Source organism: Rhinolophus sinicus, chromosome 16 (assembly GCF_057876585.1).
Source record: "Rhinolophus sinicus isolate RSI-liver-muscle chromosome 16, RSI-T2T, whole genome shotgun sequence".
Classification (NCBI taxonomy): domain Eukaryota; kingdom Metazoa; phylum Chordata; class Mammalia; order Chiroptera; family Rhinolophidae; genus Rhinolophus; species Rhinolophus sinicus.
The window spans coordinates 76,625,478-76,645,906 of record NC_142516.1 but is presented as its reverse complement, the minus strand read 5'-3'; the positions used below and the strand labels follow the sequence as shown (position 1 = coordinate 76,645,906).

The 20,429-nt window shown below is 38.4% G+C and overlaps 1 protein-coding gene and 1 pseudogene across 10 annotated transcripts in view; both read right to left on the bottom strand.

The window, feature by feature from the left end:
- The window catches only part of FANCC (FA complementation group C), a 262,167-nt gene extending 245,551 nt beyond the window's left edge, over window positions 1-16,616 (bottom strand). For 2 of the 10 annotated variants that reach the window (XM_074330248.2, XM_088793530.1), the window contains exon 1: window positions 16,347-16,614. Coding sequence is in view for 4 of the 10 variants with exons in the window: in XM_074330247.2 (XP_074186348.2) it covers window positions 523-577 (55 nt within the window). In the remaining 6 variants the exon portion in view is untranslated. The other 8 variants (XM_074330249.2, XM_088793529.1, XM_074330247.2 and 5 more) reach the window with 6 other exon arrangements.
- On the bottom strand, window positions 8,701-10,115 carry LOC109434742 (small ribosomal subunit protein uS15 pseudogene; annotated as a pseudogene).
- Window positions 16,617-20,429: the final 3,813 nt, after the last annotated feature.

The window sequence follows — 20,429 nt, the reverse complement described above, 5'->3', positions numbered from 1 at the left end:
GATTGGAAGAGCTAACCAAGTGCCCAACACAGTGGATGAAAAGAGAAGCACACAATTGTACATCATCATGAAAATGTAAAAACACTGGAAGGTAGAAGGAAACTGAACAATGCTTTCATAATCCTGAAGGAAAATTATTTCCAACCTGGAATTCTATATTCAGACAAGTGTGACCAGAAATAATTTACCTCCATACACCATTTGAAAAAGATACTAGAGGATGTGCTCCACCAAAAGCAGGGAGTAAACCAAGAAAGAGAATATAGTAAACAGAAGATAGAAAATCAGAGGTAGAATAGAATAGATGGCAATGAAGGAAACGCCTAGGATGGTTGCAAATACATTTTGAATCACGAAAGGAAGGGGATATTTATTTATACCTGCCCAGATTACATTCTCAAAATATAAAATTTTATGTAAATGCCAAAAGAATTAAAAGAAAACTCTATGAACACTTAAAAAAAAAAGGAAAAGGAAAGAAAGGAAGAGGAGAAAAAAGTATTAGCAGTAGTCAATGCATACCCGTCTTCTGTGCTGATGGAAATATCCCAAGTTCTTCTGAATAAGGGATTACCATAATAGTTATGTGCTTCCACAATTACCAACTTTAGGTTGCAACATGATACTCGACAATGGTTGGCTTCACTTCTCCTGATCAGAAAAATATTTAATAAAAATTAAAGAACAAATGTAAATAAGAGAAATTCAACTATCTTTTGATAAATGTTGCCTCTTTTTAATCAAGGACTAAGGACAGTTTATCAACAGTCATTTAATTGCTCTGTTACCCAATTTAGAGGCTTCCCCAAAAGTCTAGTGAAGAAATTCAGGAAAGGCAAATGAAATTTTAAAATGCAGTCACCAATAAACAAGCAAACAAAAACAAAACGACCGCCCTGTCCCCCACCCTGAAATGATTTGGCCCAGTTCATTCAAAGAACTTCTAGTGGACCCTTTATACTCTTAAATTTGACAAAAATAATACAAGGTTTTGTAGGAAATCAGAGCACAGAATGTACCTCTAGAAAATACTATATTGTCAAACTGACACCTCACCAGTCATCCCACCAAGTAGAAAATGAGGAGAAAAACAAATTAGAAAGGTGCAGATTTTGAAAGTTTGTCCCACCCTCATCTAGCTGAAAGACGACCACAAAAAATGTGCTCAGAATCATTTAAAATAAAATTATTTCCTTAAATACAGCTAAAATATCAAATTAATACAATCTTAAAATATCAACTATTTTTAGTGTCTTTTTATTTTTTTAATTGACCAATGCAATTGGATTACATTAACAACTAATTTTTGCTAAATTTAATTCTAACAAACTCATTTACGTCAAAAGACCATAAAGAATGAATAAAATACTAATACCATATTTTTGCATTCCTACAATTCAAAAGCAACAGGATCAAATTTTTTTCAGGCTATGAATAAACATGCCATACTTCAGGCTTTTTTAAAGCATATTTTATTCTAAAATTAGGAGTGAAAATAAAGCTCAAAAAGCAATGACTTCCCAGCCTTGAATTCAGTGGCATTAATATTAATGACAATCCCACTCATTTCAAAGGCATGTCCCAGAGTGTTTATATTATGAAAAATGGGTCTGGAATGTCATCTTCAGTAAATTTTAAATTGTTTAATCTGAGGTTTTGCTAGATTTGTAACAGCTGCACTTGTGTTTACAACTATAATAAGGTCTTTACAGCATGGCACTCCTTTATACAGTTTTTAGATCTGGTTGGTACAAACATATTGTACTGATCAATGGAAATGAGTTTGGTATCTCTCCACAGCTACAAGTTTAGTCAGAATAAAGTTTTGTTTTGGATTAAAATTGTACAACAAATGCATCATGGACCTTCAAAAGTTTTATGGTATTGGTTACAGAAGGATAGGACAAAAACTTCCACTCATATACAAACATTTGGAAAGTGACTCAATTTGTGTTTGTGGAATTCAAATTTTGTTTGGAGAAAAGATATGCATATCAAATACACTGTGGATCTAAATTTGCTTGCTGGCATTCATTGAGGGTCTCGGGGCAGTTACCAAGCAGAAACTGGTTAGGCAGTCTTCAAAAACTACATTTCAAAACAAACAAACAAACAAAAAACCCATTACTTCTAATACCTATTTATGCAGCAGAAAGATGCAACAAAAAAATTCTGCCAAAATGGGGCATCCGGTTAACTCAGTTTGTTAGAGTGCGGTGCTCTTAACAAGGTTGCCGGTTCGATCCCCACATGGGCCACTGTGAGCTGCGCGCTCCACAACTAGATCGAAACAACTACTTGACTTGGAGCTGATAGGTCCTGGAAAAACACACTTAAAATAAAAATAAAAGTCAAAAAAAAAAGTCTGGCAAAGACTTGCTTAAACAAGAAGCCTCAACAACCCTTCAAATTGGGGCTGCTGCTGCAATAAAACAGCACCAGGCAAGAGTTAGCTTCTCCAGGTAACGGTCAACAGCTTTGTCATTAACCTGTTTCCTTCTCTGTAAATATTTCAAAGAGAATTGTTGAAGGTGAATGTTTTCTGCTAAAATCAGTTGAATCAGCAACCAGAAATGCTCAGCTCTTTTAGTAACTGAAAACGTTATCACGCCATAATAATTGAAACACATTTAAAAACTGCACAAACAGAAGTAGCCCAAAAGTTCTCCAGCAGTTATCTGTTTTTTGGGCAATCTCTCAGGAATCCCCTCATCCGAGTCCAAATTAATTTTTTTGAAAGGGACTCACTCTGATTTGCTTTCCTTTCTTTTTTAAATGCCTATCTTACCTTGGCACATATGGTTTCTGTAAAAATCACATACAATCTATAGGAAAAAAATTTGGAAAGTGAGAAACATGTTTAATAGGGCTTATGACCAAAGTAATATTAGAAATGAACCAAGAAACCAAAAGAAGTAAAAAAATAAAATAAAAAATAAAATAAAATTGTTTTTTAAAAATCCATGCTTTTAAAATCAGTAGGACAAAAGTTCTAATTTCTAAAGGGTATATGCTATATTATTGTTCAGCAATAATAATAAACTTTTTTTCTACAAGTATGAAACTTTGACCTCACCATAGAACACAGATTATTATAATGATTTCCCCAATGAGCATGATAAATTTGCTCTAAAATATCCAATTTTTCCTGTGTGTTAATTTGACAACTAAATGCATTTCAAAATAACTCAAAAGTTAGTAAATTACTTCAGACAAGGGTCATAAATTCAAATGCCCACAATGGGCAAGTTAAATGAATAAAGCCATCCGATGGGCTTGAGACAACACCCACACAAGACAGTCAGGACTTAGCTCCAGCCAGCACTGCCAAAGAGAAGTCAGTTAGATTTAGTGTTGTCAGACTGCCTTTCGTCTTAAAAGAAAAGAGAAAGAAACCTGAAAATAGGGATTTTTTAAGGTGAAACTGCTTAGTATTTAAATGTTAGTAAATGACTCCAAAAATCTTAAAACATCATGCAAGCCATACAAAATATATCTGCAAAGCAGACCTGGTCTCTGCTACATCATCTCCACCATGCTTGTTTTATATAGATCTATTTAAAATACCATTACAAGGCTGAAAAGAAATTTGGTGACTTTTTTTTCTAATGCTTCAATTATACTATGACGCATGTTGATGTACTCAGTGGGGTTTGCTGTTTTCTTACGAAAATTACTACCTTAATTTTGTCAGCAACAGAAATTATCTGGCCCATGGCAAATGGAAGCTACTGAGCAATTCTTCTTTTAACAAATACCCCAGGATGCCATGACAGCCCCCCTCCAAATCCATCCTGGAAGACAACTTTGGCCACAGCAGGAACCAAGTGTTTTGCTCACTGTGATATCCCCAGCACCTAGCACAGTGTCTGTCACATGACAGGTATGGATGACAGTTTACCAGCACTCTCCACATATGGGGGCAACTGAGTATGTCCCAACTCCTTGGCAGTCAGGCTGGCCATGACTAAGTTCCGGCCAAAAGAATAAGGGCATAAGTGATGTCCACCACTTGCAGGTCTGACCCTTGAAGTGTCCTGTGCAGTCTTCTACATTCTCCCCCAAGACACAAGCGAAGGCTTCTGAGTCAGTCCAGCCAGAAAATGGGAGAAGCCCAGATCCCGCAGACTGCAGGAAACCTGCACCATGAAAACTGCACAGAAGAGACATTTAATATACAGGGGACTGTGACATCAGCAAAAAGTGGCATTATGTTAAGTCACTGAGATTTACGAGTTTGTTACCACAACTGACATTTACTTAGACTAAAATGGTGTTCAATATGTGTTAAAGGAATGCCCAGATAAATATATATGGAGGCCTCAGCCAATTAAGAATCTAGGCATCAAAAGTTTGAAGATTCCTGTCCCTCAGAGTTGGTTGACAAATGCTAAACTAATATCCATGAACCCCATTATGGACATTAAGGCTTGGTTCTAAAACAAATGACAATATGGAGAACCCCAAAATTACCGCAAAGGCAGTCAAAGTTAAATGAGGATAGAATCTCCAAGAATGCAGGTGTACCTCAATAGAGGCAGAAAAACCATGTTACAAAAATTAATATCCATTCATGATAAAAAAACCCTCACCAAACTAGGAATAGAGGGAAATCTCCTCAACCTGATAAAGGACGTCTACAAAAAAACCTACAGCTCACCTTATACTTAATGATTTACTCAGAAGAAAGAAGTATTCAGAAAACTCAGTATTGTTAAGCTATCAATTCTCCTAATGTGATCTACAGATTCAATGCAATCCCAATCAAATCTCAGGAGGGCTTCCTGGAGATATGGACAAACTGATTCCAAAATGTACATGCAAATAATCTAAAACAGCCAAAACCCTTGATAAGAACGAAGCTGGAGTTCTTATACTACTTGATTACAAGACTTATTAAAGGCTATTGTAATCAAGGCATATAGACATGTATATACTAGGTCAACGAAACAGAAAAAAAAAGTGGTCAGAAATAGAGCCACACATATATTGTGTGTTTTTTGACAAAGTTCCCAGGCAATTCAATAGGGAAAGAATAACCTTTTCAAGAAATACTGCGGGAATAACTGGAAAGCTACATGTAAAAAAAAAAAAAAAAAAAGAACCTGAATCATTCCCTCTCACAATACATAAAAATGAATCCAAAATGGATCACAGACATAAAATATAAGAGCTAAAATTATAAAATCTCTAAAAGAAAACATTGGAGAAAATCATAGCGACATTGGATTAGGCAAAGATTTCTTAATTAGAACACAAAAAACACAAACTTTAAAGTAAAATAGCAAATTGGACTTCATGAAAAGGAAAACTTCTTGTTCTTCAAAAGATACCATTATGACAACGAAAGGGAAGCCACAGACTGGGAAGAAAACATTTGCAAATTATGTATCTGACAAAGGACTTGCATTAGAGAAACCCAGTTTAATACTACTAGGAGGTATCACTACATACCCACATAGAACGTCTAAAATTAAAGAGACTAACCATACATATTGGTGAAGATGTGAGGCAACTAGAAACCCTAAAACACTGCTGGTGGGAACATAAAATGGTATAACCACTTTTGAAAACAGTTTAGCAATTCTTAAAAGGTTAAACTTGCACCTACTCTATAATCTAACCCTTTCACTCCTAGATTTTTACCCAAGACAAATGAAAGCATATGCCCACACAAAAACCTGTACATATATATTCACAAAAATTTTATTTGTACAAAAACTAAAAACTACCCAACTGTCCTTCAAAAGGCAAAAGATAAACTGTGCTATATCCAAACAATGAAACACTACTCAGCAATAAAAAGGAATAAACTATTAATACCTGCTACAACAGGGACCACTCTCAAAATAATTGTGCTAAGTGGAAAAAAAAAAGATTTAAAAAAGGAGTACATTCTGTCTGATTCCATTTGTATAAAATTTTAGAAATTTTCAAATTAATTTATAATGACAGAAAGCAGATTAGTGATTGCTTGGGATGGGGGGGGGGGGCGGAGTGGTGGACTGGAATAGGAGGGAGGATGACCAAGGGGCACTAGGAAATTGGGAGGATAATGTATGTGTTCATTACCTTAATTGTGGTGATGGCTTTAAGGGTATATACATATACTAACGGGCACAATTTGATGTATCTTGACATATGTGTAGCTCACTACATATCAATAATAGCTCAATTTAAATTTTTAAAATAAGTAACATACAGTCAGTCATAGCCACTGTGGCCACAAAACAATGTAAAATGTAAGAATATTTTATAAGACGTGTCCCATTTTCACTATTTTGTCTAAAGAATACATAACTCTTCAAAAACTCAAATTGTTTTAAAATTAAACAAATTAGACAAATTATTTTAAAAGGACTTAGTACAGTGTTAGGCATACATTACATGTGTACAGAACACACTTGTAAAACTAAACAGAGATACCAGAAACTTTCATATAATGAAAAAAATTCTAGCTTTCCATTTCTCCTAAAAATGTCACTACCAAAATTTAAGATATTTTTCACTGTACTTATCTTACAATCACTAAATTTTAAACTAAAATCAATCTTTTTGCAATACTTCATATAAAAACATTTTTGTTTGTTATTGCTAAAAAGCTGGCTACATAGTTTCAAAAAATACCAATTCATCAAAATACTTATCAGCAAGCAAAACCTTCACTAGCTTTGCTAACATCTACAGTGTAATGGCTAAGAATTCTAATGGTGCTGTTCAGAATCAGAAACAGGATATTCTTCTGAGTGCGGAATACTGCAGAAAATTCTACTTGATTAAAAAAAAAAAAATGTCATGCTTTTATACCACTAATACAGGGTTACTTACTCTCAAGGTCTATGATTACAGATACATAGCAAATGGCTTCAAATGAAAGCAGAAATTAGATCTCATTTAAATTTAGAAATGTCCAAATACACATTCTAAGTCTTTTATTACAAGTTCTGATCTGCAGGGATAGGCTAAGGAATCATCATATACGAGGTCAGACAATTAAGTTCGTGAACTCATCCTAGAAAAAGTGCCACATGCCTCATTGCTGAATATCACTACGGTCACCTTCAAAGCACTCCCCTTGGGAAGCTATGCACCGACCTCAGTGCCTAATCCACCCTTCAATGCAATTTTGGAACTCTTTTTCTGGAATGGCCATCAGAGCTGTCGTCATATTACCCTTCATGTCCTGAATGTCATCAAAATGTCTTCATTTTAATATTTCCTTTATCTTCGGGTAAAAAAAGAAGTCATTGGGGGCCAGATCAGGTGAGTAGGGAGGGTATTCCAATACAGTTATTTGTTTACTGGCTAAAAACTCCCTCACATACAGTGCCGTGTGAGCTGGTGCATTGTCGTGATGCAAGAGCCACGAATTGTTGGCGAAAAGTTCAGGTTGTCTAACTTTTTCACGCAGCCTTTTCAGCACTTTCAAATAGTAAACCTGGTTAACTGTTCATTCAGTTGGTACAAATTCATAATGAATAATCCCTCTGATATCAAAAAAATGTTAGCAACATCATTGCAACAAGTCTGTGAACTTAATTGTCGGACCTCATATATCTACATTGGACGAGGTCATGTTTGGGGATCCCAAGTTCAGAAAGCTAGGACTAAGCAGTAAATGTCTCTGCCACACCAATCAAATCTGGCTAAAACAATAAAAGGAACTTATTGGTACAAGAAACTGGCCAGTCTAGAGATAGGGAAGACTTCACAGTTAATCCATGTCTCCATCCTGCTCACCTCCTGATAGCAAAACATCTCAGTCATTACAGGAGTCACATTACACACACCACCCAAAAGACAGTATACACTTCCATTCCAGCCCCCCACATAAGAGATTTCACATGTATGTATATGGGACTTCCTTAAGCTTATGCCCATCCCTATCCAATGATTGTGACCACGCAAATGTTATTGCCTATTTTAGGGCAGATTGTTTTAAGCCAATCAGAATCAACTCCAAGAACTATAAGTGAGACAAGTGTTCCTTGAGGTATACTTAATGGTGACAACTGAAAGAAAATCTAGGCCCTGTTAGGGAAGAGGAAAGGATGCCGGGTAGGCCCCCAACAATAACTCTGAAGAAGCTGGTCAAGAATTGTAGCAATAAGGCATACACACATAAGACAACAGTATGAACCAGAGTGCATAAGGACAGAGGAAAATTCACTATTCATAACCAGAAATGAATGGTGACCTGGTGACCATCAAGGAACCAGGGTTTAATAAGGAAATCTATGAGAACAGCACGTGAGTGTACAAACAAAAATCAGAGAGATAGGGTTAGGATTAAGTACGAGGACTTATAATATGATTACTTTAAATAAACAACAACAACAAAAAGGAACTAGCCCCAGGAGGATTCTGGAAATCACTGAGGTAAATAGCACCTCCAAATCTCTATGACAGAAGCAAAACAGTTTAGTAATTAGGCACCTTCAAGCCTAACCAGGTAAGGGGTCACAACGCCAAACTCGTATTTTTAAATAAGACCTGCCCTGAGTCGTCGTCGTGCGTGTGTGTGTGTGTGTGTGTGTGTGTGTGTGTAAAATAGCAGTTTCACCTGTCTTATGGGAACTCACTAGAGTCTAGACCCCAGATCTCAGATTCTGCTAAAATAGATTAAATTTACACAACATATTTAAATACAAACTTTGTTTTCCTAAACAATGATTTTATTGCTTGAATACATAGACAAATTTATGCAACCAGGGCAGAGGCTATGGATGACTCATATTTCCAATTGGTGGGGAAGACTCGTTTGGTCTTAAAATATCGAGCCAACCAGTGAATACGGCTCTCGATCAGAATCAGATAGAATTTAGCATCCTTATCCTTTCTGTTCCTCTCAAGATGCTTTCGAACAGCAACAACTTTCTTAATTAAATGGTAGAGATTCTCAGGAAGATCAGGAGCAAGTCCTTTGGACTTAAGAATTCTCAAGATTTTATTGCCTGTCACAGAACGTACTTGTGCAACACTATGTGAGTCTCTCAGGGTCACACGGATTTGGAGGGAGTCAGCCCCTTCTTAGCCAGTTTGCAGATCTGCTCCTTCACATCTCCTTCACATCATTAGATGTCAACTTCAGCCAGGTGGGGACGCTGCCGCGGCAGGGCAGAGCCTACTGGGATAGGCCCTTCCCAGGAGCAGCATGCGACCCAACACGGCGGTGGGCAGGCAATGAAAAAAAGCTAAACAGAAATTCTTTATCACAAAATCAGCATTGACCTTCTAGAGGAAAGTTGGGGGGGGGGGGGGGCAGGAAACAGTCCCAGGAATCTGAAAAATGTAAACCATGGGTAAAAGGTAACGTGAAGTGTGGTCAGACAGACGCAAAGTCAGGTCATCTGGGGGTCCTGCCCACACGGGACCCTCTAGTCATCTGGGGGTCCATACCATAACGCTGACCATAGCCCAATTTCTTTTCCCCTTTCCTTCTATTCCTTAACCCCACTTCCCCAGATACCTGCACTGTTTCTAATTTACAAAGGCCTGGAAAAGAACAAAGAAAATATAAAGCCCAATTCATCATTATACAAAAGCCTGACATTTTCTCACCAAAACCTACCTTTTGTTATATTGAAGTGGGAGTAACTTTAAGTTTTACTTTCACAATTCAAGACAATGAATAGGCTAAATACTCCCACCACTTACTGTGCCTTGAGGAAGATGGAAGTATATTATGGATCAGTCTGGGCCCAATCAGGACAGAGAAACCACACAGCAATTTGAATAGGGAAAATCAAATATAAAGAACATTCACTATAACAATGGATTGTGAGTAACGAGAGATTAGCTAGTCAGAAGTAAAGAGAACTGAAGAATACAGAGAGAGCAGATATAACGAACATCCACTATTCCTAGGGCTGAGATATAGTGCCCAAGGAAGGGCACTCTTTCCCACCCTAAATGAGCTCTACATCTTGTTGAGCGGGCAGAGCCATGGTGCACTGAATGGCAGTGATGTCTCTGTGGGCGCTGCACCAGAACTTGCTGATAATTCACCTTTTATAACTTGCCAGAAACCCGCCCTATAGGATGCCCTGAAAAGCTGTTCCCAAGAAGGTGTCCCACCGAAAGCACTCTGTTACACAGTCACTGGTGGGGGACATGAGCTAAACGGTTGGCAGCTGGGTGCTGCTGGCCACAGCACTACAGGAACAAAGACAGAAGAGCCACATGCCTAGGAGCCTAGCACCAGCGGGCCCAGCGCTGGAGCATGTGAGCACCCAGGAGCCCTGCACTGAAGCCGCCATGTGCTGGATGAGCCATTCAAGCTCAGCAGCTGGCACCAGGGAAGCTATGTGGGCTGCGGGAGCTACAGGTACTTCTCTTGACGTAACATAAAATATCACACTGTCTTCTACATGAACCACATTATGTTGATTGGACCTGATGAGCAGGAAACAGCAACTTAGATGGTGTCTGTCACATAGTCTTCCTTTTCCCCATTAAAAATTTTTTTTAAATATTCTTACCAGGCGGCAGCCCTTGGCTCAGTGGTTAGAGCGCAGTGCTCATAACACCAAGGTTGCCGGTTTGATTCCCACATGGGCCAGTGAGCTGCACCCTCCACAACTAGACTGCAAACAACGACCTGACATGGAGCTGATGGGTCCTGGAAAAACACACTGTTCCCCAATATTCCTCAATTTAAAAAAATTTTTTAAATATATATTTTTTTAATTTAAAAAAAATTTAAAAAACACTGTTCCCCAATATTTCCCAATTTAAAAAAAATTAAATACATATATTTTTTAAAAAATTAAAAAATACATATATATATATTTTTTTTCTTATCTCACAGGTCATACAAACACAGGAAGCAGGCCAGATTTGGCTCACAGGCCGCAGTTTGCCAATTCCTGGCCTGGTGCATGCTGAGATATCTTCTATGCATAAAATAGAAGTTGTTCCACCTTGCGCCACCTACCATGCAAAGAGGACAACACTAGAGTAGCACATTTTGAATTGTGGAGGCAACATATAGACATATGCATCTATACTCACATGAAAAGCTGCCTCTTTCGAGTGGGATCAGAGCAAGAGAAGGCTCCATAGCTCAGATCCTCCAAGAATAAAGGTTTGATCATTCACCGGGTAAAAAACTCCAACCACCTAAGGCTCTGGTTGAGGGCAAAGAAAATATATGAAACAGGGAATTGAAAGAACTCATCATTGTCAATTACAGCCTTGTGGCTAACTACAGAACCAAGGACTGCAGTAGTTTTGCATGACTGCTTATTAAATGTATGTATTTATATATGTTAGCAAATTATCTTCTCTCTTCTTCTCACTTTTATTTTATATACAAGTTGTTGGAAGTTAACTTTACAATTTAGTCTTCAGGCAACAGAACATTCCGTGGGACTATGGCTGATTTTGAAAAGTAATTTAGTTAGCAATAAATATAATAATTCTTGGGATTGTGCATCCGCTCATTTTGGGAAAGGATAAAAACTTATTCACTCGTAAGGACGGCTCTACCTTTAGATAGACAACGGGTCAAAAAAGAAATCAGAAAATATCTTGAACTGAATAAAAACAAAAATACAATGTATTGAAATCTGTAGGATGCTGCTTATACAATGCGTAAAAGAAAAATCTATAACTTTGAACAGTTGCATTAGAAAAGAATAAAAGTCTCAGATCAGTAACTTAAGCTTCTACCTTAAGAAACTAGAAAAAATAGAGCAAACTAAACACAAAGAAAGCAGAAGGAAAGACATAAAGATGGGCACAGAAATCAATGAAACAGAAAACCAATAAATAAAATCAATGAAATGAAGAATTAGCTCTTAATTTAAAATTTTCCCATAAAGAAAAATCCAGCAACAGATAACTTCATGGATGAATTCGATCAAATATTTAAAGAATACTAATCCCTCACAAACTCAGAAAACATAAGTGGAGGAAACACTTCCCAACTCATTCTAAGGCCAGTATTACCATAAATCTAAAGCCAGACAAAGACATCACAAGAAAATCAGCCAGCAATATTCCTCATGAACATAGACACAAATATCCTAAATAAAATACTACTAAACCAAATCCAGTAACACATAAAATGGATTATATACCATGACAAAGTGGGATTTATCCCAGGAATACAAAATTAATATAACAGTAAAAAATCAATTAATATAATAAATTATATTAATAAAGAAACAAACCACAGTGTCATCTCAGTAGATGCAGAGGAGCATCTGACAAAATCCAACATTTATTTATTCATGATAAGAACTCTCAACAACCTATGAACAGAAGGAAAGTTCCTCAATCTGATAAACAGCATTTATGAAAAATTTATAGCTAACATCAAACCTATTGGTAAAAGATTAAACGCTTCCCCCTGAGATCAGGAACAACTTATGAATGTCCACTCTATTCAGCAATGTACTGGAGGTTCCAGGCAAAAAAAGAAAAGGCATCCAGATGCAAAGGGAGACATAAAACTGTCTATATTCACAGATGGCATGATAGTATATATAGAAAATTCTAAGGAAGTCACAAAAAAAACCTGCTTGAAATAATAATCAAAGTTGCCAGATACAAAGTTAATATACAAAAATCAATTGTATTTTTATACACTGGCAATGAACAATCCAACAATGAAATTTGAAAAAAATTCTATTCATAATAGCATCAGAAATGAAACACTTCAAAATAAATTTAACAAAAGACTTATACACTGAAAATTACAAAATGTGACTGAGAGAAATTAAAGAGCTAAACAAAGAGAAAGACATTCCATGTTCATGTTAAGATGGCAATTCTCTCCCAAACAGATATACAGAATCAATGCAATTTCTATCAAAATACATCACAAAAGGCTTTTTTGGAAAAAAATGACAAGCTGTATGAAAATGTAAGGAACCCAGAATAGCCAAAACAATTTGAAAAAGAAAAAGAATGGAAAACTTACACTACCCAATTTCAAAATTTACTATAAAGCGCCATAATCAAGACAGCATGGCACTGGTAGAAGAACAAGCACACAGACCACTGAAACAGAGTCTAGAAATAATTGATGATCAATTGATTTTTCACAAAAGTGCCAAGGCAATTAAAGGAAGGACCGTTTTTTTCAATAAATAGTGCTGGGACAATTGGATATCTACGTTAAAAAAAGATGAAGAATTTGTACATCTAATATAATATGCAAAAGTTAACAGAAATTGATCATAAACCTAAAGCATAAGCCAAAAAAAGAAAAAAATCGATAAATTGGACTTCCTTAAAATTAAAATTTTTTGTGCTTCAAAAGATACCATGAAGAAAATAAAGTAACAGACTGCAAAACATGTATCTGATAATAAGCTTGTATGCAGAATATACAAAGAATGCTTAAAACCCAAGACGATACACACCCCAATCAAAGAATGGACCAAAGATTTCAATAGACATTTCAGATGACATAAGATTTGCTAATATGCACATGAAAACATGTTCAACAAAGACATACTACTTCACACCTACTAGACTAGGACGGCTATAAGAAAAGACACAATAAATAAGTGAAGATATGGAAAAATGGAAACCCTCATATATTGCTGGTGAGAATATAAAATGGTACGGCCACGTTGGAAAGCAGTTTGGCAGTTTCTTACTATACAACCCAGCAATTCCACTCACAGGTATTTATCCAAGAAAAATGAAAACATATGTCCACACAAAGACTTGCACACGAATGCTCACAGCAGCATTATTCATAATACCCAAAAAGCAGGAGGAACTCAAGTGTCCGTTAACTGATGAATGGATAAACGAAATGTAGTCTTGCCACACAATGGAACACTGCTCAGCAATAACCAGGAAACTACTGACACCTGCTACAACATGGATGCACCTCAGAAACATTATGCTACGTGAAAGAAGCCAGACACAAGACAGCACTTATTTCATCAATTCATTTATATGAAATGTCCCAAAAGGCTAATCTAGAGAGAAAGAAAGCAAATCAATCGTTCCCTGAGGCTGAAAGCCAGTACAATAGCTGAGTACAAACTTGCAGGCACGAACTTGTTATGGTGATGCAAATGCTTTAAAACTGAATTGTGGTGATCACTGCACAATTCCCAAAACCTACTAAATTAACTAAAAGCCACTTAATCTTTGGAAGACAGAGTATATCATTTCAAAAAGGTGACTGCCATAAGAACTGTGCCTTCTTATAACAAGATAAAGGTACCCGGAAGATTATAGATGTTCCTATATTAGAGATCTTAACAGGGAAATGATTTCTACATATGCAGCAGAGTTTATGAGCCTAAGAGAATTGACCAGATAACCTTGCAAAGTCTCTTCCAAACTCAGTCAAAAAAATTGATATTGAGTAGAAAATAAAATGCTCAAGATTTACATTGTTATCTAACTTTTCTGATGACTTTTTAACTTTTTCCTTCTCTACTTCTGCATTTGTATTAAAACACTGCAAACTCAATGTTCTCTTCCTCTTGGTGTTCTTTTATATTAAAGTCAGTCATTCAGGATCCATAAACAGGAACAGAGAATATACATGCTCCAGCCTAAAATAAAATTTTATAAATCCGTTTGGTGCTGATTTCCAGCCTGATTTGAGACTTCACCACTACCAACCTGGAACTACCACACATGTGAGATTTCTCTGGCACTCTGCAGCCTAGCTAATCAATCCAACTTTCTACTGGCCAGGCTGGCCTCCCTGTAGCTGGTTTTCATAAATAAGAAATTTGTATAATTGTTACTGGAACTACTTGCTGAAATATGGAACTAGTTTAAAATACCCTTTATTTTTAAATGTACATGCCCAGTTTCACATGAATGCATCAACACATCTTCCACATCCAGCCAATCAATCAAGTTAATGCTTCTTATTAGCAAACAAAACAAAAATTCTAATATAGAGTTTGCCTCTCTTTTCTGGAAACTTAGTAAATGTTTTTCAAGAAATCAAGAAAAATACGACAAATAATGAAAAATAAAATGTATATATAATATACCAAAGTATAATTAGTCCAATTCTAAATAAATAGGATCTAACATTCATTTTGGGGGAAAGGTTTTTGATATAACTAGGAAAAGCAAGTTCTTTTCTGGTGCAGCCTTTCTTGTATATGAGTAATGTATGTGTGCTGATTTCCATGTGAATCTGGCACAGTACATTAGATTGAAACATCAATTTGGTTTAAGTTTAATGGATAAAGTCACAATGAACATGTTTTCTATCTAAGCTTATGTAATAAATGATCCCAACACATGGTATGAATTCTATCATTTGTAACAACCTTTCCTCCCCCTCCTGAGGAGAGTAATGAGAAAATGTTCTGAGCTGCACATCACTGAAGGTGAGTGACATCCATAAATAGCTGACGTTGGGTGGCCCAAAGTGCCCTGCTCCTCTGTTAAATGATAAGTCAATCACATTTCAGTTAGGATGCATTAAATGGAACACAGATTAGAACAAAACCGGGAGCCAGAGAGCTTTCCAGGTTTCAGGTTAGGACAAAAGCACAGGCACACACAGATCTTAGCCAGAAAATTCCTCGTCCTCTTTCCTTAAAATTCTGGCCACAAATTTCTCATATTTCAAAAAAATTTCCTCCTCCAGACCTCTAGCCCATACAACATGACCATAAAGGGTTCATAGTTGTAAACGCGCCCATATAAAAAATATCTTAAAAGCAAACCAACAAACACCCCCCAAAAAATCTCTCAAGGGTTCTGGACGCGATTTGGCCGGGCATTCAAATATAGTTGTGGGGAGACGATCAACCATCACAAAGATCCTAGGATGAAAGGCCTGGAGGGCGAGAGGGGTACGCCCCAGGCTCCCCTAATTGGCCTCGCCCCTCCCAAGGCCCAGACGCAAGGGGGAGGCGGAGAGCATGGGGCCAGCTGTAGAGGATGATGGGTTGAAGGGGGCGAGCTTTCAACAGCTCCCATGGATCCGGGTTGAAGAAATTCACCTTTGCTCCGCCGCTTTTAAGAAGACATAGCTGCCTGCCTCAGTGAACAAAAAGAAACAAAATTCCAAGTCCCAGCTCCCAACCGCTCTGGTGACTGCCTTCCACGTGACCCCACCGCCGGCCCCACCCCTGGCCCTGACCCGCCTTCTGGTCACGCCCCTCGCCGGTGGCCACGCCCCTCCGCGGTCCGGCGCCACCTCACGCCCCTACCCACCGTCCCTCCTCGACCCCTGCACTCGGCGAGAGCCTCGTTCACCCACCTTCAGGCGCGGGACGCTGCGGACGTTCTCGCGAGTCTTCCCTCCCTACCCACGCTCACACACCCCGGCTGACGTGTCGCCCAGACCCCCAAGGGAAGCAGCCGCCTTAGCTCTCGTTCTGCAGCCGTTGTCTTACCGGGTGGTCCACGCCAGAGCTGCTTCAGCAGTTTGGGCAGTGGTGGAAAGGACGCCACCGCCCGGGTTCTGTGGCTTGAAAATTTGGCTCTGCCTCGTACTGGCTTTTTGTTTTATTTTGACTTTTTTGGAATTTTCCCGCGGTCGCTCGGCAGTGGAGTGGCGGGCGCGCGCGCGCACGTGCCCGCAGTGCACTCTGGGGCTCGGCGAGCAGACCCACGCGCCCCCGCGGCATCGCGGGAAAACTCCGACGCAGCTTGGGCCCTTGGGGGCGGGGCGGGGGCCTAGCACCGCTCGGCCGGAAGTTGGCCAGGGGGGTGGCCTGCAGGGCGAGTGGGGAACCTGTGGCTGCGTTCGTTTTCTCTGGGTGGCTGTGTGCTAGCGACACGGGCGTGCGCTAGACCGCAGAAAGGACTCGGGGAGGAAAAACCCGGGGTTTTTAATCGGGTTGTTGCCCAATTACTTCAAGATTCCGTTCAAAATGCAGGGGAGGTAAAATGGAAATCAGATTTTTAAAAGAAAAATTGAGTCTTTGTTAAGGGGGTAAAACCGCTAAACAAGGCCTAGAATATGATTTTCTAACTGTGGTCACACACATAAAAGGAATCTTTCCTGGGTTAAATGACACCCCCAGCCCCTACCCTCTGCCAATCAGTTCCATATGGTATTTGATTCGGGTTCAAATCAGTTCAAAGCTGTATTTAAACCACTTAAGTGGAAAGCAGCATTTTCTATAAACTTTCATTCATGTCAATAACATTAACTTGTCTTGGTGAATTTTTCTTATTCTAGAATTGAGTAGTGCATGAAGGTTTTTCATAGATGTTGAAACTGTGAAAAATAATTTGAAGAGCCTAACCTTAATCTTTATTTTTTTAAATCAGTTGCCTCATGATCATAAAACTACATCAAGGTTGCTTTCCAAAAAACTTACTACAAAACTATGGGGACAGAGCCCCAGAGAGCAGTTTCCAGGCTCTCGGCCTCACGTGCTGGCTCAGATAGTAAATGGCCATCAACTGTGATTGGATGGCCATCAGCTGTGGCTAGTTGGCCGTCAGCTGTAACCAGTGAGACATTGGCCACTAATATAACTGCTGTGGCTACGCTAGCAGAAAAATTGGGGGCTAGCAAGAAGATGGTGGCTGGCAAGCGTGGACTACAGTTAGGATGGCGGGTTGCAGACAGTGTGGCTCCTGCTTCCTGTGTCTCCAACCCAGCTGCCAGCAAGAATATAGTGGTATGACTCCCCTACCTATGGCTCCATGGGTGTTCCTTTTTGGCCTCACCATATCCTGCATTCTTGTGTGGGGAGTGGGACCAGAGACCCTGCATGAGTCCCTGCATGACAAAGGGAGATATAAAAGTAACCCAGTGCAGAATTTGAGAGAAAATTGGCAGGATGAGCAACTGTATTAAGGAATCAGGTATTAAACCATTTTTGAAAATATTCCCTGGTAACTAAAGAGGTCTGTGCTTTTTTGATGTGTATATAGTTAATTGTGGGCCTGTGTAGAGAGAGAAATGCTTCAGTGACATCATGGCACCATGAGAAGAAAGTCATTGTGTTTGTGGTGACAAATGTGAGCAAGTTAATGTTTAAGTCTTGCATTTACCAGCAAAGGAAGGAATTATGCCATGTGTTTCTTTAGAGAAAATATCTATTTTGATACTCAGGTCCTTTTACACATTTGCTGAAAAATCATTTCTAGTGTTTGTAGTGTTAATAATTGAGGTCTTCCCATATTATGGTTTTATGTCTTTTAATTCAGTGGTTAAGAGTTGCTAGGCTCATTCAACTCTACAGTATGTGAAAGGACATCATATTTGGGCCTGATTTAGATCTAAATGGGTAGCATATATAATATAAACATCCAAATGTAAATTTATAGGAATTTATAGACATTCGTTTAATCTGGAATCCATAAGTATGAAGCTATCCTAATACTTTAAGCAATAATGAGATGATCCATTTGTAAAATGCCTGAAAAGTTTCCTGAGAAACAAATACTTAGGTACATATCCTATTTTTAATTTGCTTATAAAATTGAGTATGTGTGCTTCTAGAAACAGTTTTGGTTGTAGTACAGAGGCCAGTCACAAATAATGTGGCAAAAATGGCATGTGTAGGTGAAAATTATTTCATCTTTAGAAAGAATTAGAATCCATTCTAATGGAATCCATCCATTATAATTTTTACATTCTAGAGGGGAAAACACCACAGCTGAGTGCTGCAGAGTTCCTGACATCAAGTATTCCTTCAAAATTAAACAACATCAACTGTCTTGGACTCTCGCCATTTTAGTAAGACTCATGTTCCCAGAATTAGTCCAGACACTCACTCACCTAGTTTCCAGCTGTTATTTGGCACTACAACACTTAACATTATCTTGTCCATGCATCTGATGTTTGCCTCTCGTATCTCAACTATGAATATTTAATGGTTGTTTATTAAGTCCCAGGCATGGGGCTGACTCCTTGGCCAGATTATTTTTTTTAATTCTCACGGTGATCTTATGTGGTAGGTAATATTCCAGTTTCACAGATAAAGAAACTGAAACACAACACTAGTAGAACAATTTCTACTAGTAGATATTGTACCTTCAAGTCCAGGTAGATTGACTCTGGGGCTTGTGCTTCCTCCCATGTGCTATGCTCTTGCTCATGCCCAAGGCTGGGTAGGGTAGAAGTGGGGAAGAAGTGTTGTGATCCCAGAGGTTTATGCATGTTAATCACCGCTTTGTTTTCCTCTTCATACGGTCTGACTAAGGAAATGTACATTGAATTAGAGAAGAAAACAATAAGAATAATATTTGCGCAGAAAGTGCTTCAAGAAATTGAGCAAGTAATAGTGAAGGTATTTGATCTGCCACCCTGATGGCGAAGAGCACCTGAGGTCAGGAAACGGGGCTGCCCCAGGTGAGTTGCAATTAATGGAAAATTAATGGAAAAGGGGAAATGTGTTATAACTGTTGCATGGTATAGCCTCCTCTTCCCACATGCTCACTCCCTAGGCTCTGCTGAAAGAATGAACCTTAGGAAGACATGTTTGTACTAATAGCCCCACTCCCTGCCACAGCTATGTGAACCAGGAATGGGAACCTCACCCTGGGTGAATCAATCAAGCTATTGCTGGGGAATTTGGAATTTCAACACTGAGAGATTGTACCACTTGTACACCACAGGAGCCAAACCTCCATGCCAACAAAAGTTACTGGGGAAAGAAACAATATAGCAAACAAAAGAGAAGTTGAAAGGTCAGGTTATTCCATGAGAGATGGAGGGTTGTAGCTTCCATTCCCAACGTTCCATTTTTAAGCCCAAATTTAAGGCACACTGACTGCTTATTTTTCTTTTCTTAGTTGTCCATGAGATACCCCCCACCCATATCCTCACAACAACCATCCCTTTATCTATTCTGACTTCAGTAAGTTTCTCTCCCTTGTGCAAAACAAGTCCTGACTAAGGACATGGAGGCGGCAGCAAATCTTTGTGTCACTGGGCATTAGCTCTTTGGCTGAGCCTACCTGACACTTTAATCAATGGATACCTAGTGAGAACTTTCCAAGCAGAAGGCATGAAGCATATGGGTTGGGTTGAAGACACAGATCTATCTGAGTATCTTGGAATTGGGAGAAATCTTACAGATCCAGGACTTCCCTAGATTTTGGGCTTCTTAGGCCAGTAAAATGTCAATAACATTAGAGGGCTAACAGTTGACTTTTTACTTTGGAGTGTGTGTGTGGGGGGGTCTATCATTTCAGGTTTTAAAAAACATTTTTTAACTTTAAAAAAAAAATAAGGTGAGCCAAAGAATAGTCTTGTAAATCAGATAAATTTTGTTTCACAAAAAGCTCATTACATTAGCCTGTGAATATTGTAGAATGGAGACCCTATCATTGTGCAATCTCTGGCACAGAATTCCCAGAAAACAAAAATCTGTCCTTTTTCCATTAAGCAATGATACACCCTGTTTAAAAAAATGAAATTGTTAAGGCAGTTTTAGTCTAATTTTGTTTAGTTCAGTAAAAAACTGTGTTCCTATTTAGAGCATGCATTCCCACCAATCATGGTGTGTTGTAAC